This window comes from Drosophila gunungcola (genome assembly GCF_025200985.1).
Source record: "Drosophila gunungcola strain Sukarami chromosome X unlocalized genomic scaffold, Dgunungcola_SK_2 000021F, whole genome shotgun sequence".
In the NCBI taxonomy this organism is placed as follows: Eukaryota; Metazoa; Arthropoda; class Insecta; order Diptera; family Drosophilidae; genus Drosophila; species Drosophila gunungcola.
The window spans coordinates 346,114-372,560 of NW_026453184.1; the positions used below are offsets into that span (position 1 = coordinate 346,114).

The following is a 26,447-nucleotide window of genomic DNA, read 5'->3' on the forward strand; positions in this document are numbered from 1 at the left end:
GCATTTTCGTTTTCAGTCAAAGGGACACCCACTTTGTAACTTTGAAATTTTAAAAATTTTTCAAACCAAACTGACGAAAAAAAAGCAATGTTCTCGATATGCCGATTTTGAATGCGGTGATCAAATTAACTTGTTAACTAAAGAACATTTTTCCACCCAAAGTCAAGAACAAGTCGTAGAATTTTTAGTACGTTTTTGTTATAAAATGTTACATTTATGCTTTTATTTTTCCCAGTATAAATATATCGTATGTAAAGTATATAAAAAAAAGTTCATTAAAAAATTACACATACTCTTTATATAGATGGTTTTCTACCGTATTTCTTTTTTGTATGTTTTTTTGTTTTTCTGTTTTATACGCTTCATACGCGTTGTTTTTTCGTGTCTTTTAAAAAGTATTTCTCATATATTTGCTTTCTTTCTTTCTTTTTGCGCAAGTGTAATTGTTCTGAGTGAGTTGGCTGTCGTTCGTATTGCTTTGTATCTGCGATTTTTGATTCCTCCGATGATGATGTGTGTGGCGTGTGTGTGGTGTGTGTATGTGTGTGTGTTTTGGAAACATTTATGCACAAATATATGGGATAGACGATTGTTTATTTTATGTTAATTACGCTGTAGGAATGAGACTGGCTCTCTCGCTTGTTAATACAAAAATATATAAAAATAATAATAGATAAAAAAAAACAATAGTAAAATACTTTGCAGCAGTTGGAAAAATGAGAGGGAATAGTTTGTTTTTATAAGTATAAAGATTGTGAGATGCGGCGAGACGAAAAGGAGACGACTGAGGGTGACTGAGGATCGGATCTCTGATCTCTGATCGCGGATCTCGAATCTCGGATCGGATCGGATTGGACCGGACTTGGACCACCTTCTTAAGCCTTCTTCTCGGCCTCGATCACCTCCTTGGTGGGCAGCACGTTCTTCTCGTTGGTCTCGGTGTGCTTCAACTTTTTCGCATCAAAATTCTCGATGCCGGCGATAAACTGATTCTTCTCCTTCTCCTGCTCGATGGCTGCAATCAGAGTCGAGAAGAAACAAACCAAACACAATTATAGAGCGTGCACTTGCCATCTAAGGCAGCCTGTCTTTGGCTTTTATGGCCACACACACTACACCAAACTATACTTTATATAGTAGAGTAGATGGCCTACAACGCACCTTCCTTATCGGGCAACGGGTTCTTCTCGTTGGTCTCCGTGTGCTTCAAGTTGTTCTGATTGAAGGCGGTGATGCCCTCGAAGATCGACTGCTGGGTCTTCTCGGCAGCCACATCTGTTTAACGGGAAGATATATTATTGGGATATCAAACAAAGGAAGCCCTTCTGATCTCTCGTCTCACCTTCGGCGGTGGGAAGAATGATCTTCTCCTGGGTGCTGGCGTTCTTCAGTTTGTCCTGGTTGAAGCCCTCCAACTGGCTTTTCAGGTTCTCGGCCACCTTGGGCAGATCCTTGAGTGCTGGTGCTGGGGCGGCCATCTGTAAAATGAACATTTTTTATTATTTACATGTTGTAAATCGAAAATCCCACAAATATATTAGTTCTATGCCCAAGTTGTTGTTACGAAAACAGTATTTTTTTCCAGAAAACTTCATTATAAGATCTTGAGTGGCCTTAAACATTATTCATTTGCACAGCCAAAGATTAAATTGTCTTTATAATGATTAAATGGGCCAATCTATCATAAGATTATTTATTTTTTTTCTAGCAAAGGAGAAAGCTATTGGAATAATGATTGTATGTTATTTCTTAACATATCAAAATCTAAAGTATAATTTCTCTAAGTTCGTTGTAAATATTTCTAATTAATAATTTAAAAAAACTTTCATATTAACCAAGGCGAAAAATAATGTAATAAAACTTCCAGATCAAAACATTTGTTTGTAGTCATCAGATAACAGTAGCTAGAATGTTTTACCAGAATTCTTTCCCTATTTGCAAAGAACCAAATCGCAAATTTTTTTCTGATTAGTAAACCTTTTTTAAGGTAGATAGCAAGAGCTTATTGTTATTTGTTTAACGATATGGGTGTTTGTTTCGCTCCTTTATAAATTAGTGCATTCAACGATAGTTAATTATTAAATTTTACAATTGGTTTCACTAAAACAAATTTATTTTAGTTTGCATTTAATTAAAAATGTAGATAATTTTAACTCAAAAACCTATAAAGCAAATCTCTTTTTGAATTATTATTATAATTTGTTATTATACATTTAAATTTGACAGATTAATCATAAACCGATTATGCCAATAGGATTTTTAGTTAGACCAACCTAACCGTCCAATTGGAGCCGAGCCGGAAGAGGATATCGATGCTATCGGCGAATAAGTGAAAAGGGAGGAAGCCAACGCTCCGATAGACGATCAGTTGTTGTTCTTTATTGTTTGCTTTTGTTGATACCAATGTTGCGCCTTAATAAATAATTCATTTTCTGTGGAAACGAAACGTAATATCTCTTTGTTGACCGTTGGCTTTTTATTTATTTTAGCTGGCCGATTTCTCAAGCGATAGAACACAACAAGAAAAAAGTTAATAATTCGAATGTGGGGCGATAACGATGACTCAAAACGCACACAGATCCAGCAAGGACGAGTCATGTGTGTGTGTGTGTGTGTGTGTGTGTCTTGAATCAGAAAAACAGGAGGAAAGAGAAAGAAAGAGTTCAGCGAACCTTTCCAACTGGAAACAGATTACGACTCCAATTGGCTTTGCTTTGCTGTTGCTTCTTGTTCTTGGCCTTTGTTTTATAGCACTGGCATTCTTATCAGAAGGCATTTGTACCCGGCAAGCGGTTAAACTGCATTTTATCACGTTTATTTTTAGTTGCGAAATTCGAGTGTGCGTGCCATGCCATTTTCATTTTCAATTCCAATTCCAATCGGAATTATTATGCTGGACAAAGAATCGTCTTTGTGTATTGAGATATCGGTATCAATATTAAGTCATCACTCGCATTGCATTGCTTTCGAACAGCTGCGCTGAAATTGCATTCGTTACAAGGGCAGCGACCGCGCCAAAAAAAGTAAAACAAACTGAACTTAACTGAACTGAACTGAATGGGGAAAAAGCATCGCGAATCTATATTTATTTGCACATTTATAACCATAAATGGTCGTAAAGCACAGGCAGCAAGCCAACTGGCCAATCATGTTGATTGACTAACTGACTAACGGTCGCCTATCTCCGCTCAATCCCCACTTCTCCCCACAAAAGCCTCTATCTCAACTTGGTTTATGCCGCACTCTTACAACGATCGTCAAACTAAGCTTAACTTTCCATCATGTTCAACATTTTTCAAGGGTACTCCCATCTTATTTTCAAGTATAATTGGCAAACATTCTACAAAAATAAGTATTTTTAAGTATATGAAAACCGTTTAGTTTTAACTGGTGATTAATTGTTTTGTTTATATATGGCTTATCTTTATTTTGATATTGCTGATGAATTGGTCATAGTTTCTAATCGCTACCGAAAATAATACCGATGAACCAATAATGAGAAAATCGCAAGTGAGCAGGAGAGCGATTAATAACCCAGTCTAGAAATTACTTAAAATGTGTAATTCATAATAATAATAATATACAAATAATTATATAAATTCTGTTTCAGCTTTACGCCTTTTATTTGTTGGGCTTGACTTATGGCGATCGTTACGCTCAATTTGAATTTCGATTAATTGGAAATCGTGTAAGCCGAGTGTCGTATTAGTCAGCTCCTTGGAGCGAACAAAGGAGAGGCAACAACAAACCAACAATGTATACATACATACAAAGTGGGAGTGTTTGGAAGAGGGGAATAGAGAGGAGGAGGGTGATTTCCAGGGGCCGGGGGCAAATGAAGTTCGCCGTGAATCAACTTCCAACTTCGAAATATGGTCGCCCCGCTTAAAAGCCGCCGATGAATCATCGCTATATCGCATATGTACATGAGTTGTTGGCATGTATTTTTATATGTTGAATTTATCGTTTGCCCACACAGCTGTGCTTCTTCTTTTCTCTTGACTTTGTAAGCTTTTCTTTTCTTTCTTTTCGTTTCCTTTTTCTTTTTGTTTCTTCCTGTTTTTGGTTAATTTTTTGTATAGATATGTATGTATGTACAAACATACATACATACATATATCTTTTTTTTGTTTGGGGGAGTAAGTCAGACGGCGGCAAGAGACCGTTAAAAAAAAACAATATAAAAGAATTTGCTTTTTGGAATAGGTTTATATGTAAAGTAAAATGAGTCAAAGTTGCTGATGCGTGGCAACACTCAGACGAAAGGAGTTTAAAGAAGAGACACGAAGAAAGGGTGAAGAGGAGAGAGCGAAAAGGAGATGGAGAAATGAGAAATGACAGACACGTCCGCTTTTACAATTACACCCTCATAAATACTCCTGCAGAAATGCACATGTGTGTGTTTGTGTGGAGCGGGGGGCGAAGGAGAGAGAGAGAGAGAGAGAGAGAGAGAGAAAAAAACAGAGACTTGCAATGAATTTTAAGTACATACATATGCACATTATATATAAACATCATGCAGGCGGTTGTGTTTAGTCATATATGTATTCAATTTCAAAATCGCTGGATATTGGATATCCCATACATTCTGGTGACAATGAGGCACGACTGCCACGCCCAGTAAAATTCGCATCACACTCATGCTAAAAACAGCCGAGGTTACAATAATAGCACTAACAACTTGAAAGCTTTTTAAAAATATACAATTTTACTGACTTCATATTTATACATTGTCAAATAAACAAATTAGCTTTAAGGTTATATTTATATTTTATAGAGTAAATTAAAAAAAAAAAAAATGTTATCTGCCGTTATTAAATTACCTATTTGCCACAAAAGTTTAGACAAATCTTATTAATATTAAAGTCGCGGTAATTAAAAATACATTTTTGTTAAAATTAAGACCTAAAAACATGGCTTGCTTCCCTTAAAATGTAGATAAATAAACTTCTTAAATATTTTAGTCAAATAACGTTACGTTCAAAAATATATTTTAAAGTTGCCTTTTTAAAATGGAAAGCCAAATTTGGGCTTAATTTTAAAACTAAAATAAGGTATTAAAAATAATCTTAACAAAAAGTTTTAAGTTTGTTTACTGTTTAACAATGTTCAAACTAATGAGCAGTAATGGATTTTAAATATTTTTCTTTTAACAAAATAAGGAGTTATTTTTGTGACCTTCACTGTTGGCAGGAACATTAATTTGAACTTGGTGTTACCTTTTTCTATTAAACTTAGCCATATTAAATTTATTGTGTCCCTGAATCAATAATTTAACTTAATGGTTTTTTAACATATACATAGATTTTATTATTTTCAACAAAGGTAAATAGTATTTATTTTTATTAATTTAGACAAAGTGCCAAGTTTTTTTTGTGACTTCGACTGTGGGGGAGGATATTGGGCAGCAACAACAACCACATGCGCCCCGCCCAAGCACACACACACACACACATATAAAAAGCAGACGGCAAAATATGAAGTAAAATGCCGGCCGGCACTCACACACACACATACAAAAACAGAGGGATTTCTGAAGTTTAAAACACATAAAAAAAATAGTCAACAAAAGAAGGCGGCGACAAAAGCGATTTACCAGCTGCAGGAAAAAGTTACAAAGTCAAAGAAAAGAAATGAAAATGGAGAGAAAGACAAACGTAAAGAGAAAGAGCAAAAAGTAACGGACTAGACCAGCACAATAAATATTTATAACAAATCCGCTGCCATTTTTTGCAATCAATGAAGAAGCGCAGTCAACAAAAACCAGTTCCACTTATTTTTTTGTACCCCCCCTATCTCCGCAGCAAAAGAAATAACCGGCGATCACCCATCGGACATTAAAAAAGATATTACAATAACCTCTATTGGGAACTAAAAAACTGAAGTAAGCTCACCTTAATTTGGTTTTTGGCGTTGGTTTTTTGGATTGGCAAAGAGGATTACTAAAAATTGGGATGCTGGCGGGGTCGGGCCTTATATATATGTATAGCTGTACACTTTGCGAATTTTAACCCTCGGATTTGTTGTCGCGAAGCGGAGCTCAAGCTAACTGGACGTTTTAAAATTTAATACTGCGGCTCGGCAGAGTTGAGCGGTTTTTATACCTCCAGAGTGACCGTTTTGCGGAACCAGATCCATCCGGATTTGAACACCGTTCTCCCATTTGGATTTGTAATGACGCCCCGATACTCTTGTTCTGTTATCACAGAGCACAAGCAATAACAATAATACAAATTCTATACTTAATTTTGCAATTTAAAGCCTTTGTCGTTCGTATCTTACAGGTTTTCGAAACTGCACCTTCAATCCATGGTTCGAAACTCGGAAAATTGCTATCTGGGACTCGACCCATAATAGTTAAGAAGTTTAATATCCATCCATATATGTATGTATCATCATATTTGAATCGTTTTCTGATCTGTATATGTTTTAATTTGTAACAAAAGGGGAACAATTATCTGGATTATTAATTATCATTTATTCTCATATTCCCCGGATCTATTTTAAGGCCACAATAAAAAGTATATGCAAATCGCACACTTCAAACTGTGTTTATTATTTACAAAAGCTTTGGCAACATTAAGGGTTTATTTGGTTTAGAAACTTTGTGGAAAACAATGAAAACAATCGATGTGCAAGTTTTGGATTTGCTTATTCATGATATGGGTTACGAGGAAATCAGTCGAGCAATAATAAATAAACAATAAATAATGTGCTGAATAATGTAACAGATTTATTAAAAATTTGTTATATTAGCTAGTACATGAACTATAAGTAAGATAACCAATTTAAAAGAAATTAGTCTTCACAATTAGCAAAAGTATTTGCTTGTTTAAATTTTGTACACTTTAATGAATTGTATAAAAAACAGTTTGCCATTTGGTAGTTTTTAAAAGTATTACTTATTTTGAATAAACATTGAGAAGGTAATAATTTAAAATAATATAAGAACACGCATTAATTGAATACAGTGGAAAAATTAAAAAAAAAAGTTTTCTTACTTAAGTTCTTATTATAAATCTCTCAATATAGTCGGGTTATTAACTAATACTATCTTTACTCTACTTTGATAAGGCTGTTGTCTATTGGTGGTGACTCATCCGTATATACAATCTCGTCCAGGTCCTTTCTGCTACGCGTAGTTGGCGGATCGGCACTCGTTCCACACGCGTGTCATCTCCGCGGGATCGCCGAACTCGTGCGAGGCTATTACCGAACTGTAGCTATCCGGACCCCTGTACGTGGGCCGATGGAAGCGGAATTCGTCACAATGCTGGAGGGAAATGCCGGCCTTTAGTGCCACAATCCCTAAGTAGACGTCGTCGAAGCGGAAGAGCGGCACATGGACGCTGGTGGAGTAGAGCTGAAGAAGCGCCTTTCGCGAGAGCATAAATGCCCCGGCGGTCACATACGGCGGCCAGCGATCGAAGGGGTATTCCTCGAGTGAAACATACCACTTGCTGAACTTGTGACGCAGCGGCGATGTCTGAAAGACATGCCCGGCGAACAGCAACTCCGGCTGGTGGCTATGCCGTCCTCTGCCCAGGAATTTCAACACATTCTTAGCCGAAACGTAGTAGTCGTCGTCCACGAACAGGTAGAAATCACTGCGATTGAAGTGCTGGCTGGCCCAGCGCATCCCGAGCATTGTTTTCAGTGTGTTGTTAAAGTAGGCATCGACGAAGTCCGCCTGCAGGATGTCCCCATGCTCGCGGGATTCCCAGGCCACGTCCTTTTCGCTTTTTTCCTGGGCACCGCCCAGCACAAAAACCCTGCGCAGGTGGACATCCGAGAAGCGTCCCTCGTAGCCCCAAGTGCGCCGGATGGCCTCCCGTCGCTGGAAGTTGCCCACGGCACTCTTGATCAGCAGGGTGAGCCGCGGGGGCTGATCCCTAGCCTGAATTTCGGCCGTGAACGAGGGCATTCGCAGGTAGGAGAAGCCCTCGATTCCAGAGGACCCGGCTCCGTCGTCATTCAGCGGATAGTGGAAGTGCCGCTCGAAGTCCAGTTCGTGCAGGTGGGTCAGCAGACCGCAGTAGTCCACCAGCAGAATGAGGGGCAGGACCAGGAGGCACCGCAGCAGCAGTCTGTAGTGTTTACTCTGCATGGCGACCCAACTAAACCGAAATCAAAACAAATCAAGGGGGGGAAATAAACTTTGGTAAGCCGAACTTTGCATGCCCTTGCTGGTTATAAGGAAATATGCACACTCATCTGAACAGTTAATTTCTATAAAACTAAATACATACATAAATACATTTCTGTATGCTTATACATATATCAACATGGCTGATCAATAATATATATACTTTCTATAATCGGACATGCCTCTTTGATTGTAATGCAAACTTCCGACTAGAATTGTAGTACTCTCTGCAAGAGTATAAGGAAAACTATTAGTGTGACCGTGTCGAAAGGAAATACTGGTTGGCAAATGCCTACCCTTGAAAAAATAATTAAGGGCATTGATTCACTTAAGAATTATATTTTTATAAGCTACAGTTTCATCAACAAAAATATTTTTTAAATTCATAAATTTAAAAGCTTTGGTACTTTCTTTTTTGAAAATTCCAGTTATCAGATTTTAAAAAGATAAATAAATTATTTGAAATCCCATATACTGCAAAAGATACCAGATGGATAAACGAGCGTTCGCATGGAATGTCAAATCGGAAAGAAGAAGCATATCGTATACAAATTAAACAAATTTAACGCGCTTAACAAAACCTTGTGAAATGGAAATGTCCGAGGACTCAGGCACTGCTGCAGATGCAGTTGCTCCGCCGGCGGAGAAGGTATCCAAGCTGACCAATGCCCAAAAGGCGCGAATCGAGAGGAATCTGGCGAAGGCGCAGAAATTGCGAGAGGCTAAGTTGGTTTTGCATCCATTTAAGGACCTGGCCAGGTGAGTTGTCCTCTTCCCATTATCCTTGTCAAAACGGAAGACTTGAAACTCTAATCCCTCGCCAGCAACAAGGATGGAGGCTTGCACCCGGAGGCTGCACTCAGCCAGGGTAGCTCTGTGATCAAGGTGCAGGGCACCAAGTACATAGACAGTGGCGGGGGATTCCTGCTGGAGCAGCCTGTCCTGCCCACAAATGGGCAGCCGGGTCTAAACAAATCCGGAGGAGAGGAGACCCCTGTTATTCTGGACGATGCCATCGCCATACCCGTGCAGTACGAGGAGTGTTTGGAATGCGGCGACCAGTACGCCGACTCCTATCTGTTCAACAACTTTGGGCACTCGGTGTGCGACAAGTGCCGGGACAACGATGGCCGCCACGCCCTGATCACCCGTACGGAGGCCAAAGCGGAGTATCTGCTCAAGGACTGCGACTTCGACAAGCGAGAACCAAAGCTGCGCTTCATCAGTCGCAAGAATCCGCACAACGTGCGCTGGGGCGAGATGAAGCTGTATCTCCATCTGCAGATCCAGAAGCGCGCCCTGGAGGTCTGGGGCAGCGAGGAGGAGCTGGTGCGCCAGCACGAGTCTCGCGAGGACAAGCGCGAGGTGGGCAAGGCGCGCAAGTACAACAAGCAGATGAAGCAGCTGCGCATGGAGGTGCGCAGCAGCATCTACACCAAGAAGACGCACGCCATCCACGAGCACGAGTTCGGACCGGACACCCATAACGAGGAGGAGGACACCTACACGCACACCTGCCTCACCTGTCCGTACAGCGAGACGTATGAGAAGATGTAGAGCTTCTAGTTGATCACATCAGGCAGCTTTTCTTGGTCGGTCTAGATCTCCAATTTTGTAGTTTGTAAGCTGAAGCCCATCGAAAAGGTTTGCCCACTTAATGCATTGAATACTTGAATACTTGATTATTATATATAAAAACTAAGCAGTTATTTTTCAGTTTTTTTTTGTTTATATTATATAGAGTCTGTTATAAACAAAGAATTTTTAGAATCATTTTGAATTATTTTGAAATATTGCCTTGTAAAACATTAAACATTAGTGAAAAGGAGTGAATCCCTGTAATATTTCAACAGAATGGAATGAATCTTATGCATTAATGCATGAACAAAAAGATACCAGTTTAGATTTTATATATTCTGTTATAAACGAAGAATTTTAAAAATCATTTTTAATTGCTTTGAAATTTTGTGTTGTAAGACATTAAAATTAAGCGAAAAAGAAGTGAATTCCTACTATGTTTCTACAGAATAAATGAACAACAATTATATAACATTCCTTTTTTTTTTTTTTTATTATTTTTTAAGATCGGTCATAATCCTATTTTATTTATAAAATATTTAAGATATTTGAATATTCTTTTGAAATGAAAGCCCTGGAAATAAACATTACTTCGAAGTTCTTGAAAAGTGTCAAGCTCTAATATCCAAATGATTTCATTTGAGCTATTTAATTATTTGGCTAATTAATTTTAATCGATTTAACAATACATACACATTTGCTAGGTATATCATCAACATGCGAAACTGGCAAATTGTTTAGGCAGTAGTGTTTTGAAATTTGAAAATCGAATAAAATTAATTTGTCAAATTTAAATTGCATGTAATTAATTTGAAAATTGGCCAAATTGCGGTAAAGCAGTATTTCTACTTCTGAAAGCAGCCATGCGGCCTCCCCCACATTTGGTATTTATCGGCATTCGGCGTACGGTCACACCGACGTGCATATACCAAATAAACAAAAAGAAAAAGATTCTCGAGGATCCGCAAGTCCCACCAGATCCCAGACACCAGACGCCGGACGCCACACACCAGTTCCAGTCGCGCAGCGCAAGATGGACGAGCCCTCGGACGATGAGAACTCGGAGCCCACGCCCAAGAAGATCAAGCGGGAGTGGGTGAAGAGCTACTCGAACAAGGCCATGGAAATGATGAAGAAGATGGGTTACGAGAACGACAAGGGCCTGGGCAAGAGCAACCAGGGTCGCCTGGAGCCGATCATCGCCGTTCAGCAGGACGGTCGTCGTGGCTTCGGCCTCAAGTTGGACACGGTTCAATCCTCGGCCGGCCAATGGGATCCGGCCTGCGAGGAGCTGGAAATACCCGAACCGGTCCTCTGGCTCCACAATCCAGGCGGAGATGGATCAGGAGCCGGCTCCTACAGCCTGGATCAGCTGATGGGACACATCGTCACGGGGCCACGGAAACTGACCCTGGACGAGGAGACCCGCTACTGCGATCCGGCCATCCTGCATCACATCCTCAATGCCAAAACCGTATTCGATGATCTCAACGACAGCGAGAAGCGGCGGGCACGCAGTCGCTGCAATCCCTTCGAGACCATCCGCAGCTCCATCTTCCTCAATCGCGCCGCCGTCAAGATGGCCAACATCGACTCCATGTGCGATTTCATGTTCACCAATCCCCGCGATCCCGATGGCCAGTCCCTGGTTGCCAACGACGAGCTCCTCTACTTCACGGACATGTGTGCAGGTGAAGTCCTTGTCCCTCAAGGGAGCATTACATCGTGGCGGCTGCCGAAGACCGGTTTCCATTTGCGCATGTTTTAAGCGAATTAACCGCTTCCAAAACCTTATTCTTGTTGCTTAGAAAACCCGTTCCGTTTGATAAGGGGACTCCCACGAAAATTCCAAGTTTTGAGAACTTTATATTCATCTATAATATATTTGAAATTAATTTCTATGCTTCAGTTAAAACGTAATTAAAAAGATTTTTGGTCCAAATATGGCTTAAAAAATACATTTGGAGTGCTTGTTCTACAATTTCTATTTTACTAAATTGAGTTTGCATTAGGAACGTTAATCAGAACCAAAAAATATACTTTTCGAACTGAATATCGCAAGATTAAGAAACTATTTTCTCATTGTGGTAATTATGGCAGTAAGCAGTAAGAAAAGTGACTTATCCGCTGTTTTCTATTTTTCACAGGCCCTGGCGGTTTCTCCGAGTACGTCCTGTTCCGCAAGTCCTGGGAGGCCAAGGGATTCGGCTTCACGCTGCGCGGCGCCAACGACTTCAAGCTGGAGAAGTTCTTCGCCGCCTCGCCAGAGTCCTTCGACACGTTCTACGGCGTGAAAGAGGATGGCAACATCTTCGACGAGGGCAACCAGGACTCGCTGAACGAGTACATTCGGCTGCACACGCCGCAGGGTGTGCACTTTGCCATGGCTGACGGCGGATTCTCCGTGGAGGGGCAGGAGAACATCCAGGAGATCCTGTCCAAGCAGCTGTACCTCTGCCAGTTCCTCACCGCCCTGAAGATCCTGCGGCCGAACGGCAGCTTCGTCTGCAAGATCTTCGACCTCTTCACGCCGTTCAGCGTGGGCCTGGTCTATCTGATGTACAAGTGCTTTCACCAGATCGCCATCATCAAGCCGAACAGCAGCCGGCCGGCGAACTCGGAACGCTACCTGGTCTGCAAGTACAAACGCTCGGACACGGAGACGGCGGCCATCATAGCCTACCTGAATGCGGTGAACCTCATGCTGGGCGAGGAGTCGCAGCAGGAGGACGGCCAGCACGACGTCCTCGAGATCTTCGATGCCAACGAGCTGGCCGAGGACGAGGACTTCCTGCGCTACATCATCGATTCGAACAATGCCATTGGCAAGAAGCAGATCGTCGGCCTGCGCAAGATAGCCGCCTTCGCCCAGAATCCGGATCTGAAGGAAACGAAGCAGTCGGAGGTGCGGCAGGAGTGCCTCAAGCGTTGGGGTCTGCCGGACAAGCTGCGCCAGGCGCCAGAGATCAAGCAGACGGATCGGCTGCTCGAGGAGCTGCTGGCCGACTGGGCGGCCGATCGCAATTGGCTGAACCTGGCGGCCACCGAGATGAGCGGGGTGCCCAGCCTGGGCATGTCCGTGCAGAACGTCGCCGACTGGTACTTTGTGCCCGTGGGCCGCGAGGAGACGAACATCAACGCCTGCACCCTGTTCCTGTGCAAGTCGCGCGGCAACCTGCTGCGCTACACGGAGCACAAGAAGTGGGAACTGGTGGAGACGGCCTTTGAGGTGCAGCCGCGTTCGATTTTCTTCGGCCAGATCGTGTACGAGTTCTACGGCGAGGGCAGGACCATTCAGCGCGTGGCCGCGCTGCACATCATCGACGGCATCTGTTTGGGCGGCATCGACATCCGGCGGCGGCCGTTCCGCGAGCGTGTGAGCATGTGCGACAAGTTCGCCCGCAGTCTGAACAAGCCGCACCGCAAGGAGCGCACCTATGGCGCCCTGCGCAGCAAGCCCTTCTTTCGCCTGCAGGACATGGCCAGCTTCTTTGCCGACATGCGGCACTATGTGCTGAAGGACAACTCGCAGCGGTTCGGCTATGCGCTCGACGACAACAAGTTCTTTGTGCCCGGCGGCATTCTAATGTTCTGCGAACTGACCACCAACTATGTGTCCGCGCACTCGCGATCGCGCGGTCAACTCTACTACTTCAACGTGAAGAACAAGGAGTCGTACTACAAGGAGCAGATACCCAGCAAAAAGGCCGCCGAGATCTTCGCCTCGTTCCGCTACAGCTACTCCCGTCGCCTGCTCTGGAAGTGGACGGACCTGCGCCAGGTGGAGGAGCTGGCCACCGAGGACAATCCAAAGATCCTGTACCGCAGCGACTTTGTCAAGTTCATCGCGGACAAGCGGGGCCACAGTTAGGCCATCGCGGTGGCCATCGATGGGGCCATCGATGGGGCCATCGATGCCTGCCCAGAAAAAAACTAAAAAGAGAAAGGAAACTTAGCCATAAGCCTAAAGTATACATACGCATACGTGTTTTTTTTTTTTTAACCTACCCCATGCATGCCTAGGATTTATCTGGAGGTTTTACAACAGATTCCTGCATTTTACTTATTCGACTTAAGTATTCGACGATTATTTGTGCGCAGGAACTGAATTATTGTGTTTTCTTTTCTGACCATCACCACTAACTCTATTCATAAAATGTCATTTGTCTGACGGAAAGTGTGCAACTGTTTTATTTCTAAAGATCTTACCAAAGTTACAACGTCTTTTAACTGGGGTGGGGGTGGGTGGTGACTTATAATGGGTGTGGCGCTAACAATGTTCATTACTTAACATATTTAACTCCGATGCCAGAATGGTTTAGCTCTAAAATTTGTAGTTGAATTCTTTAACCAATTAACCAATTAATTTAACCAGTTTTATATAGGGTATTTCTAACATTTTAATGACTTGCAGAAAGGTGACCTAAAGCTGTTCGTTTATAGTCTTAAACTTAACCATTTGGATTCCAAATGAATGCAATTAATTACATTTTTCGATAATTCTAACTTCTTAATGATTTGCAGAAAGGATTTAGGATTCCGATTTTAAAGTAGGATACATCAAAATGCTGAGGCTTATTTTTAATATAACATGTACTAAAATGGTTGTTATTTAATTTTAACAATTTTATGTTAGGCATTTCTAATTTGAATTTATTAAAATACTTTAAATACTTTCCTGCAATTAATTAAACTTAAACTCAAACCTTATTGTTATTGTTGGTTTGTAAGGTGAGCTTTTTTTTCCTAATATTTTAAATATCAATTCGCGGATGTCTTTAATGCCCCATCGCCGCCCACTTGGTTTTTCCAAGGGGAGTTGTCAGCGGCAGAAAGTTGCATTCGCTGGTCCTTGCAGCTTAATTAATCACCCGATAAACGGCCGGAGAGTCGGCTTTTGGGGACTTGGGTGTCCGGAATCCGCACTGTTTACAGTTGGACAAAAAAGCAAATTGTTGGCCCCGTACTTTGGCAAATTCACGCCACACAACTTCAGTTACACATCGCCGAAGAGGGGATTGAGGGTCAGGGGTTAGGGGTCAGGGGTCAGGGGTTTGGGGGCCAAATGCCACTGACATGCGCCAGTAATTAACGTCCCATTTTGGGTTAGATTATCCATGAATAATTGGGAATGACGATAGTCGCGTCTGTGGCACAGGAAGAAAACCACTGGGAAATTGCTAATATTCAATTTATAATTTCGCATTTTTATTTCGGAAATATATATGTTAGTTTTCTAATAGGAAATGGATTCTATATAATTATTTAACATTATTTACATATATTTATTATTTAGTTTAGCTTTATGGGAATATTAAAGGATTAATGTTTTTAAACTAGCAAAAATTCAAGTTTGGTATTCAAAAAGGTTATTATTTAAGTTAGATTTATTATATTAAATCGACTAACATCGGTAAAAGACATTGGATATTTACTCGTAGTGTAAAAGAGTATATTGTATTGGTTGAAAAGTAAAAGTCCAGGTATTCTTGATCAAGATCAAGATTACTTTCAAAGTGCATATATATTATTTTAAAATTGCTAACAGTAACAGGTATCTTATGGACCTCTTGTTTTAAATTAGAGTTTTAATTAGTATAAAAAAAAAGAAATATATGTATAATCTAATGGATATTTTGCCCCGTGCAATAGTTAGGCGCATGTGTAATGGATGGAGGAGCGGAATCCGATCGGATTGAAGTGGAGGCTGGGATTTGAGATTTGGGGTTTGGGGTTTGGGGTTTGGGGTTTGGGATGGGTTGCGCAACTGCACCAGATTGATGATGGCCGGCTAAGTGTAGCCACCTCCGTACCGTTCCGTACCGTTCCGTACCATCCTTTTTATACTGGTGCCCATTCCGGACTACTTCCATTCCTTTGGCCCACTTCATCCCCCTTTTTCATGCGAGGAGCGAGTGTTTTGGAGACTGAAAACTTTGCTAATTGCTTTTTGGCCACGGCTACGATGGCGATGCCTGTTGACGACGAATCCGGCGAATCCAACGGGCCACAGTTACAGCATCCGGAAAATAGTTGTTGTCCATTTGCAGTTGAGCACCATGCCATGCACACTGGCTTCAAAACCCCAAATGAATAGATTCACTTTTCAAAGTAAATGATATTCAAAAATCGTAAAACTAGTTTCAAATTTGTGTATCTAAATTTATTATTTTAGTTACTCATGGTAACAAAATGTCCTTAATCATCCATATTATACAATAAGTTTGGATTTTAATTTTTCTGGCATTGAGAAATCTTTGTGGTATTGTAGTCTTTATAAATATTATTGAATATAAAGTATTTTATAAGAATTCAAAGAATATGAATTTGAAAAAAATTGTTGTTAAAATGTGATGATGATCAATTAAGTTATATTTATGGTTTACAACTTAAATACAATTTAAATTAAGATTTTTATAAAAGAAATCAAGAAAAAGTTTTTATTTAAGTTTATATATTTACATTAAACTGGTATTTAAGATTTTCATTTGTATTATTTGTGTTGTAATTATAATAATAAACAAATTAATATAAATAAACTGTGAAATCAGCATTTAAATTCAGATTTATATAAATAAAAATTTAAAAAAAATGGTTATTCAGTTGTTTTTAAATTTTTTAAAATAAAAAATCTCAATTAACGATGCCTTGTTTAATGTTAAAATTTGTCCAAAACTTGAACTACGTGGGGAATCAATTGGAAACCAGTGTAGTTGGTCATGGTCATGCCATCATGTCCAGAAAAGCTGCTCGCAGTGTTTTTGTTGTGCATTTAATTGTGCTTTTTTGGCTGGGCCTACAAATGCCGACTCAGCAGAGAATTAATTACACACACACACTCAACTTCGCCTGGACATTTGATAGTTTCGCACTCTTGCGTTTTATAAATTTTGCACTTTGCCTGCTGCGAGCATCTTCGGTTGTCAAAACAAATTTTACCAACTGAGCCGTTCATTTGTTACGGAGCCCCCAAGGACATCCCCATATCTCGAGCAAATCCCCGGAGAACCAAGCACATGGGATCTCGATGGGTTTTCTGGAGCTAGAGAGCTGGGGAGCTAAAGAGCTGGAGAGCTGGAGAGCTGGGACTGACCGCTGCCCAAATGCAAATGTCATTTTGTGGTCATTCGAATGAATAAACGAAATTAAATGCAAAGAATTGGGCAGTCGAAAAGAGTTTTTGGACTGGCAGGCAAAAGTCGAAGTAGATCCGGAGCATCCTGACAAGGGGAGATCGACCCCTGACTCCGGCAAACCATGTGGGACCCTGCTGATTGACAGCCAACGGAATCGAACCGGAAGCCATCTATTGAATCGATATATTTGTGCACATATGAACGATTACCGCACACACATTCGCTTTTGGTCAACCATTGCCATTACTTGGACAAATCATAATCAAGCAAATGGATCCGGGATGTGATGTTATTTTTATGAATATGACACCCACTGCTGTCTGTAAGCGAAAAAATGGCAAGATTATTATTGTTTATGCATATAAACATTTTGAGCGGAAACCAATTTGTTTACCACACGAGCAGCCCTTTTGTCAGCAAGTTTACTTTGGATGGGGTAACCTAATTGGGTAATTATATTAGTGATTAAGCCTCGGAATTGTTTAGAGTTCAAATAATGTTAGGTACTTTCAATTCCTTTAGATGTGATTCATTTTTATTTTTCTTATTGTTAAAGTGAGTAACATGTTACAAAATTGTTATACATTGTTTTAAATAGTGCTTCACACTTAGATATACAATTATGTTTATTATTATTCACTTTCAATAAGTTGATTAATTACTTTCTTTTAAATAACATTTAATATATAAAACTACTCTTGTTTGTTCTTTAATAGCGCCAACTGGAAAAGTGTGTTACACTTCACGAAACAGGTATATTTGGTTCGAGCCTCGATAGCACTTAGATATAAAGTTTAGGGGGCGTAGTTAAGCCCCATTTCCAAATTTGCCATATTTTTCCATAAAAGGAAGCTTCTGCTGTTTTAAGGATTTGTGCTTATAAAACCCAAGTATCCTAATTCCCCCGGCCGATGATCCCTTGGCCGCGTTGATTGCGGTCATTTGCCAGCGTAAACGTGTGAGTCGCTTCGAATTAAGAGTCCTTTCTGGTTGCCCAGGACATCTTCGTCCTCCTCTCAAAGGCGAAGGATTTGGCAAAGTGGTTGGGTGGTTGATGCCGAGCACACATTCGATTAGCAGTGGGCCCAAAACTCGATGAGTTTTATTAGTAAATAATGGCAAATCATTTGCCAGTTGACACTTGCTGAATGGCCGAGGGTGTGGGTGTGGGTGTGGGTGTGGGTATGGGTGTGGGTATGGGTGGGTGAAGAAAGGTGGGTGGGGAGCGGCATGAGGGTGGCATGGGGTGGAAGGGACCTTGGACACGTAAGGGAATGTCACTGGCAGGGCAAAGTCAAGGAGCAGGAACCGTGGTCCTGCTAATGAGCAACATTAATGAGTGCTATTTTTCATTGAAAGGACAATCAGCGTGTCCATGTGTGTTTGTGTGTGTGTGTGTGAGGAGGTGGGTGGGTGATTTGGCTGAGTGTGTGTGTGTGTAGTGGGGGAAATGCTTTCTCTCAAGTCTCTAGGGTATTTAGGCGGCCAAAATGTTGCAAAGACGGCAATGACAGCAGGTGCCTCACACACACACACACACACACACACACACACACACACACACACACACACATACACACACACACACACCCACCACCATATGTGTGGCCTCACACACACTCGCACACGGAAACTGGCTGATGTCAGGACCCCATGAAAATTTAATACGAATGCAAAAGAAAGCAAAGAATTTGTAATTAAATTAACCATTTGCTGGCAAAACTCACCCCACACTCTTGCGTCGTCGTCTTTGTTTTTATGCTGCTTTAAATTAAATATTTTTGCCCTTTTCGCCTGCAGTCCCTTCCGGAATAAGTGCGGATCCGGCGTTGAGTGGGTCAGCGGAAACCTCAAAAATTTCCACAGACTCAATCAGTTCCTTGTCCAGCTCCCTTATGGCACTAAAAGAAAATTTTTAAAATGCATTATGTCTAGAACTTTTTTCAGTGCTACTACATAGTTTTCGTTATACCAAATTCGAATTTTGATGGAAAATAAATGTTTGTTGGCTTGCATTAAAAGCAATAAATAACTCAAATCAACATTTTTATCATACAAATTGTAAAAAAGTAATATGTATATTGAAGTAACTTTCAGTAAACCATACAATTGTAGAGACAAATATCAAAATTTTCACCTATTTTATTTGAACAGAACTTACAAAAAAAAAGGGCAAGAATTGTAAACAAATAATTTGTGTTTAAATGAATATTTTCTGATGATCTGAACTGATAACCATAAAGTTCTAGAAATAAAATCAAACTTTTCACTTACAGTTAATTAATAATTCGTACAATCTGTAGTGACCACAGTTTTTCTCGGTGCATGTGTTGGACCTCAGATTTGGTTGGGGATTCAGCGCTGGCTTCAGGTTGAGGTCGATGTCGGGGTCTCAGGTCCCAGGTCCACTACGACACTCTGGAGAGAAATGCGAAATGAAAAATCGACTTGCAATTAGCAAACATGAAACATGACTACCCCTCCCATTCCCCCTCCCTTCTATCCCACTCGGCAGGGGTATGCATGTATTACACAGACACGTCCTGATGTCCTGATGTCCTGGTATCCTGGCATCCTGGCATTCTGGCATCCTGGCTGTGTGTCTGGAGCTCCAGGAGCTGCGCTGGCAGCGTTGTCAGCATGGTTAATAAGTTACTTTCGAGATACTTTATTACTTCCTTGGTGGTGAGCGACAGCTGGGGTTGGGGTTGGGGGTGGGGGGATCACAAAGGGTTGCCATTACCACCCACCCACCCCCTTTCTATCGCATGTCTGTGCGTGAGTGTGTGCAGTTTTTTAATTTATGCGATTTTTGACTGCCGCCGCCTTCAGCGTACGCATACATCGGTGGCAGGGGTTGGAGAAAGGGCTACGGAGTTGGAGAAAGGGGGTGAAAGTATGCGGCACAGTGGCAAAATATATAACAATTAACACTGCTGGTATAACCCATTAAAAACTTGATTTGTTTCAATTTTAAAAATATCTCAATACCACCTTAAGACAATAATGTTATTTGAACATTTAAAAGTTTATTTAAAGTAAGTCTGCATACAATTGTGTGATATTTCCGGAAAAGTAACTCTTTTTATTCTTTTTTAAAGGTTTTTGGAAGTTTAGACAGCACTCCATTAATAAGTAATCCATTATTTATTAGCACTTATCTTAATAATGCTGGTATAATCAATTTTAAAGTTTACTTAAATTATATACGATTAATACGTTACCTATAATTTATCAATGATGATTTTTAAATGTATTGGCAAAAAACCTTTTAAACCGTTAATAATATAATAATGAAAGTATCTTTATGTTGTATCAATTTTCCTGATATAAATTAATTAGTAATAAAATCGGAACTAAATCAAAATCTAAATGGAAATTCGAAATTTCAGTTTATACAAAAATCTAACGACATAAAATTTATAACATTTTTTTTTTAATTTATGCTAATAATTTTTTACGTTCTTGCTAATAAATAAAGGATAAGCAATTACCTTGGCTCTAAATTAAATAATATAATTTTTCGGGCACTTCGAAGCACTGTGCGAGTGTACGACTGTTTTCTCTTGGCGCCCGAAAGTAGGCAATAGTTTTGTTTGCCGCACGTTATTAGCGGCACGGTGAGGTCCCTTTTGTAGCCCCCCTTTTTTTGTAACTCCCGCCCACCTCCACCCACTTTGGGGGCCAGACTTCGACCCCCACCATCCGAGTTTTTCCTTATTTATGCAAATGAAATCAATGCTCGCTGACGTATGTGTGTGCTTGTCTCCTGCTTGTGTGTGCTTGCGATTGCGTCAAAAGAATAGAATTTTTCATTTTAAATTACATGCCAGCATGTGTATGGTTGTGTGTGGGGGGATGTGTGTGTGTGCAAAGAAAACTTTTGTTCGTTTGTTTTTGAAGAACTTTGCATGGAGAGACGGCGAACTGCGAACTGTGAACTCTGAACCGACCTGAAGCGAACCACATTAAAGGTAACTATGCAAATATTTTTGCGGCTCACACGAGCAAACACACAAAACCGAAAACCGAAAACCGGACCCGGCAACCCTTTTTATTTTGTTTTTTTTTTTTTTTACTTTGAGTGCTTGAGGTGGTAACCGAAAATATTCCATGCTGGTCAATCGGAAAACTACCAAATTCCCAGGGAACCCAAACCAAACCAAACCAAACCAAAAAAAAAAAAAAAAAAAACACAATATCCCTCCTTGAAATTCGCCTTTCGCCTTGCTTCTAATTGTGTTTGGCCGTGGGCTCGCTTTTAGTTTTTGGCAATCACTTAGCCCCCGAAATACTCGGCTTCCCTTCTGCCCACCGACTGACTATGTGCGGAATGTCTAATGAAGCCACATAAATCAAGTGCCAGCTAACCGGAGAGCATGGCCAGCCCATCCTGCATCCTTCAGCGTTTAGCAGAGCACTTTCAGCAGGAGGTCCGTTTGTCCGTTTGTCCGTTTGTCCGTTGGTCCCTTGGTCAATGTCCAGTGGCTAATTGAAATTAAAAACGTTGCCAAGAAATTACTGCGCATTTTTCATTCGATTACCACTGTCCGCACTGTTCAAAAAAAAAAAAAGGAAACAATTTACCACTGATTTATGCTAATGCAAGCTCCAGAAAATGAGTATTCGGATAACTAAGTATATGCAAAACGATTAAGATGAGTAATCGGTAAATGACCTTGGGTTAAAAACACAGAAATGTATGGAAATTTTAGAATTTTCCCTTTTTTGTTTTTTTTTTAAAGACCGAAAAATGATGATAATTTAGTAATAACTTAATTTTCATCTGAAAAATATAAACAAGCAGCCTTTCAATATGCAAACAATTATTCTATTATTGTGTATATCCTTTATTTGGTATTCGAATTATTTATTTCTTGTAATATTAAAAAAAAAGACAATGATCACATAAAATATTTTTCGGTTGTAAATTACAGAATTTTTCTTGTCATACAATACAATATTATATTATATATATATATTTTATATTTAGTTTAGTGTAATTATTTTAATCATCGTAATGTATTACTTCATTTAGTACAATGATTTTTGTTAAGCCTGCTATTTATTTTCATACTCTTTCGCATTTCGCCATTCATTTTTTTTTTATTTTAAACTTTTTCAATTTGGTTTTTCTTTTAAAATTCGTCTAAATTACCTTGCGGTTTTTGGGGTTTTCCATCTTCTCCGTTCTCCGTTCTACGATTTATTTCTTTTTTTTTTTTTATTTAGTTATGTTTAAGTTTAAGATTAGACGTATGATGATACAAAAAAAAAAAACGTTACATTTTGTTCAACTACTTGTTTTACTTAAGCTTACACAATTAGTTTATTACGATTTTTGGTTTTTCGTTTTGCCCTCATTTGGTTGTATGTATTGCACTGAATTTTAATCTATGTTTTCGATTTTATTTTTGGGTTCTTGGGGTCTCGGTTAATGCCTCCTGCCCGATTTCGCAAGGGGTAACATTAAAACTTACGATCCTACAGAGAAGCAGCCATACATGCCGCACTCACATACTGATATAATCTGCGAATATACGCGTGTTTCGTTTTTCCCGATTATATGTACGTTTTGCCACCTCGCAACCCAAAGTTCCCACCTTCGTTCACACACTTAGCCCATATAGTTTTAGATATTCGCTTGATATTACTATTACATTTTTAATATTACAATTGCACAAAAAAAAAACAAAAAAAAATCGTACGATTACATCCACTAAGTTTAGTATTGATTATATTTGCATGTCTATAAATTGCATGTTTACTCTTTTTTTTTCACTTTTGGTGTTCGACTTTGCCACTTAACTAAACTTAGACTGCGGGGATATTATGGGCTAATGGGGTACTAAGTGGGCTATTAAGTAGTTGCGAACATCTCGTATTCCGTTTGCAAAAAATTGACCAGACATTAACACCAAACAAATGCCCTACGTTTAAATTAAATTCTCATATATATATATATATATATATATATATATATATATTTATATATTTATATATATATAGTTATCTATAACTTCTAGTTTTAGTATTTGATACAGACAAAAAAAAATTGCAATTTATAATCCAATTACACACTTATGTTTGGTTTTCCTTTCCTGGTTTTTATACAGAGTTGCTATCAACACACACGACGAAAGCGTCTAGGATCTAGGATGTGGAACAGTTCTAAGCACTAGACTTGGGACCAGCACTGTCCCGACGACCAACTAAATGGCTAGTTTTCTAGACCTAATAGCTAGCATGGTTGGGTGACCTCGACCACCAGTTTCTTTTTTTTTTTTGTTGTTTTTTAATTTGTATAGTCTGCCTTAAAGTCAGGCCTATGAATTAACCCCAGCGTTACCTTTCTGTTTTTTCTCTCTTCTTTTTTTTTTTTTTTAGTATTTACACTTGATTCGAGCCCTGGACGGGATGTGGCTCTGTGCGGTGCGTAGGGGTCACCAGTGATGGCGCTCAGGGGCCTTAGATGGGCGTGGGCATCAGCTTGCCATAGTCCTGGTGCATTGTGGGCTTCACCGAGTTGTAGACGGGCCTTTCCGCATCCTCGGGCAGCGCATACACATCGGGGGGTACGCAGAGCGACTGCAGTTTCGAGATGTACGAGTCGAAGTGCTCGTGCGGATGCGGATGCGGATGTCCGTGCGGATGGGCATGCGGATGGGCATAGCTGACGGGATGGTGCACCGTATAGGGATGATGGTGGTGCGGCGGCGGCGGCACTGGAGGCGGACCACTAAGGTTGCTCGAGTTGGCTCCCTGAAGCAGACCACTGGATCCTCCGTACATGCCACTCACGCCACTCACGGGTGCTGATCCACCCGAAGACGATGGTGGCGGTGGTGGCGGCGGCAGGAGGGTGGAGTACGCGGAAGGATGCTCACCCCCACCCACCAGGGATCCGCCGCCCGTGACCAATTGACCGCCACCGCACACCACATTGTCCAGGCCATGATGAGCCACCGACGATGCGGATGCTGTGGAGGAACTGGCAGTGCCACCTGGAGGTGGTGGCGGGGGTGGCAGACGCACGTGCTCCAGCAGCGTGATCACATTGTTCCTCAGGCTCTCGTAGTAGTTGTTCAAGTTGGCATTGGGTGGGGCACCACCATCGATGGGATTACTGCCAGAACTGGGTGCCAAACTGCTGATCGAGTGGTTCAGATCGTTGGCATTGGTGGTGCTGCCGCCGCCGCCGCCGCCGCCGGAGTTGGTGTTGGTATTGGTATTGGTATTGGTATTAGTGCTGCTGCCATTGGGGGTGGCTCCTCCGCTGACCACTGTGGTGCCACCACTGGTGGAGCTGACACTGGCGAATGGCGATTGACCGCTGGGCGAGGCCAAAGCCACCGAGGAACGAGGAAGCTGCTGCTGCTGCTGCTGCTGCTGATGGCCGCTCAGTGGAGAAGCCTCCTAAGTGAGCCACACAAAATACAAAACACAAAATACATTATACATACATATGTATATGTATGGCTAGGTGCTGAGTGGTTGGAGTGTGTTCGCTTGAAAGCCCAGACGATGGTCACGAATATTGGTATTCAATTTACTCGATTGGGTGGGGTTTTTTCCCCGTGTACATAAACCCCTGCTCATGTGCCACACATATGTGTATAGCAATTCCAATAAGAACGGGCCATCACACGCAAAAGTGAACACAAAACAAAAAAAAAGGAATTGGGGTTGAGAAAATGTAAGAAAAAAAAAAACATACGAATCCTGAACGAAGTCACACGAACACCGTGGGCAGAAAGAGACAGCTAGAGACGAGCGATACAAGCCAAACAAAAGTGGAAGGCAGAGAGAGAGAGAAAGAGAGAGAGAGAGAGAGAGCTAGAGGGAGTGGGTTTTTCGGAGTTTTTGGAGCCTTGGGGCGCCCTCAAAAAACACAAAGGTTAATGCTGCGTCGACGTCGCTGCCGGCGCCTTTTTGTAGCACAGTTCTCTGGACTGGTTTTTTCCTCTTTCTTTCTTTATTTCATTCTTTCTTTTTTTGCGCCCCATTTCCCTGTTTTTAGGAGCAAATCGAATGGCGTCCTGCGATTTGTTGGCGCCTCGTTGTGTTTTTCGGGCTGCAACACCATGGCCTGCGCATGACCAGCACACACACGCCAAAGGGAGACTTGGATATGGATGTGGGTGTGGGTGTGGGTGTGGGTGTGGGTGTGGACGTGGGGTGTGCTTAGGGGTGTGCCACACCCCCTGCTCCTGTCGCCGATTCTGATTCGCCGCCCGATGCAGTGAGGATGCAACGTCACCGATTGGCTGACGTCAACCGGAGGTGGAGTGAAATGCACCGCATTTCGGGTGGATTCTTTACACAGAAAGAAAGAACATAAAATATAAAAATGCTTAATCCCTACATTCGAAACTAACACTCCACTTATTTAGATATTGACTTCACTCCAAAAAAAGATATATACATATATGTATATGTATATAAACAGCTTCCAATAGAAACTCATAAACAATTAGGAACCTATTAAGCATCTATTACTCATATACAGAAATCTTTATTCTGTTCTCTGCATGCAAATGTGAGTTTAGGCTTAGGAAAACAAAAAAAAAAAACAAAAAATTCCCAGGCAATTTAACGTCTGCGTCGGCGGCTGATAAAACTTTCTCGCTTTCGCGCGCCCTCGTTTTCGATTCAACTTTAGCCTAAGTTTATTTCACTTTACTTAACTTTACTTTACTTTACATTGTTTCACTTGTTGTTCATTGTTTTTTCGCCGAGTTTTAGAGAGACGTCCTTGAAAAGTGCCAAGACAAAACTCGCTCAGGTGACGACAGACCGAACTCAAAAACAACAAAAGCCATACAACGATGGGGTAAAAAGAACTCCACTCAAAGTCTCGTTTGAGTCGAAAGTTTTGGAAAGCGGGGGGTGACTAAGGGTGCGGGGCGGGGCGGGGGGGGGGGGGGGTTGGTTGGTGCATAAGTAAAACTTTCAGTGTGACCATCGTCTGCAAAGTTCTTGCGCTTAGCGTAGTGGGAAATGGACTTGGTCTCATAATTTGTTGCCGTCAACGAACCTGAGCCTACATACCCGATCGCTGGTGCTCAGCTGCGACTCCATGGCATTGATATCCGACTTTAGCCGCATCATTTGTGACTCCACCCGGGCATTCTCCCGCTGAAGCTCCGAGATCTCGGCCTCCAACGTGTTTAGATCATCGCTGCCAGTGGCGCCCGACGAGGGACCTCCTGCACCACCAGTTGGATTTGGATTCTTTTCCGGTCCGCTGTTGTTGCTGCTGCTGCTGCCGCTGGAGTTGTTGTTGTTGCCACCGCCGCCGATGCCAGTATTGCTACCGCTGCTGCTACTGGTGACCCCGATCCCGACATTGAGGCCCAGTCCCACGCCGACACTACTTCCCACGCCGCCCATGACAATGTCCAGACCGCTGCCGCCTGTTCCAAGTGAATGGTGAATGGTGATTGGTGAATGGGGAGAGGCTCGTTAGTGGGAGATCTATGGTCAGAATGCTGTTTTTTTTGTCTTTTCTCTTTTTGTGGATCTGTGGGAGCGATCGTCTGGCATTCCGCGGTTCGTCAATGTGCGCGTGTGCTAGCAACTCAATT

General features: G+C 41.4%; 5 protein-coding genes across 12 annotated transcripts in view; 2 read left to right on the forward strand and 3 right to left on the reverse strand.

Annotated features, from left to right (window-relative positions):
* Positions 1 to 181: 181 nt before the first annotated feature.
* Positions 182 to 6,064, reverse strand: LOC128260343 (thymosin beta). The gene is made up of 4 exons (XM_052993266.1): positions 5,895 to 6,064; positions 1,343 to 1,478; positions 1,162 to 1,275; positions 182 to 1,015 (listed from the first exon to the last, which is right to left on the reverse strand). The coding sequence occupies exons 2-4, from the start codon at positions 1,476 to 1,478 to the stop codon at positions 876 to 878; spliced, it is 390 nt and encodes a 129-aa protein (XP_052849226.1). The 5' UTR covers positions 5,895 to 6,064; the 3' UTR covers positions 182 to 875.
* Positions 6,065 to 6,878: 814 nt separating this feature from the next.
* On the reverse strand, positions 6,879 to 8,381 carry LOC128260340 (beta-1,3-galactosyltransferase brn). The gene is made up of 2 exons (XM_052993262.1): positions 8,250 to 8,381; positions 6,879 to 8,117 (listed from the first exon to the last, which is right to left on the reverse strand). Exon 2 carries the CDS (start codon positions 8,105 to 8,107, stop codon positions 7,133 to 7,135), a length of 975 nt encoding a protein of 324 aa, XP_052849222.1. The 5' UTR covers positions 8,108 to 8,117; positions 8,250 to 8,381; the 3' UTR covers positions 6,879 to 7,132.
* Positions 8,382 to 8,637: 256 nt separating this feature from the next.
* Positions 8,638 to 10,309, forward strand: LOC128260341 (DNA repair protein complementing XP-A cells homolog). The gene is made up of 2 exons (XM_052993263.1): positions 8,638 to 8,905; positions 8,971 to 10,309. Exons 1-2 carry the CDS (start codon positions 8,736 to 8,738, stop codon positions 9,701 to 9,703), a joined length of 903 nt encoding a protein of 300 aa, XP_052849223.1. The 5' UTR covers positions 8,638 to 8,735; the 3' UTR covers positions 9,704 to 10,309.
* Positions 10,310 to 10,622: 313 nt separating this feature from the next.
* Positions 10,623 to 13,901, forward strand: LOC128260335 (cap-specific mRNA (nucleoside-2'-O-)-methyltransferase 1). Its single transcript, XM_052993254.1, has 2 exons — positions 10,623 to 11,415; positions 11,872 to 13,901. The coding sequence occupies exons 1-2, from the start codon at positions 10,758 to 10,760 to the stop codon at positions 13,593 to 13,595; spliced, it is 2,382 nt and encodes a 793-aa protein (XP_052849214.1). The 5' UTR covers positions 10,623 to 10,757; the 3' UTR covers positions 13,596 to 13,901.
* A 7,802-nt stretch (positions 13,902 to 21,703) lies between these two features.
* LOC128260334 (alpha-protein kinase 1) overlaps positions 21,704 to 26,447 on the reverse strand; it is a 141,174-nt gene continuing 136,430 nt past the window's right edge. For 7 of the 8 annotated variants that reach the window (XM_052993246.1, XM_052993245.1, XM_052993251.1 and 4 more), the window contains 2 exons: positions 25,912 to 26,276; positions 21,704 to 24,276 (listed from right to left, as the gene is read on the reverse strand). In XM_052993246.1, the coding sequence (XP_052849206.1) occupies positions 23,329 to 24,276; positions 25,912 to 26,276 (1,313 nt within the window). In that variant the 3' untranslated portion in view covers positions 21,704 to 23,328. Of the gene's footprint in view, positions 24,277 to 25,897; positions 26,277 to 26,447 lie in introns of all 8 variants that reach the window. The other variant, XM_052993247.1, reaches the window with a different exon arrangement.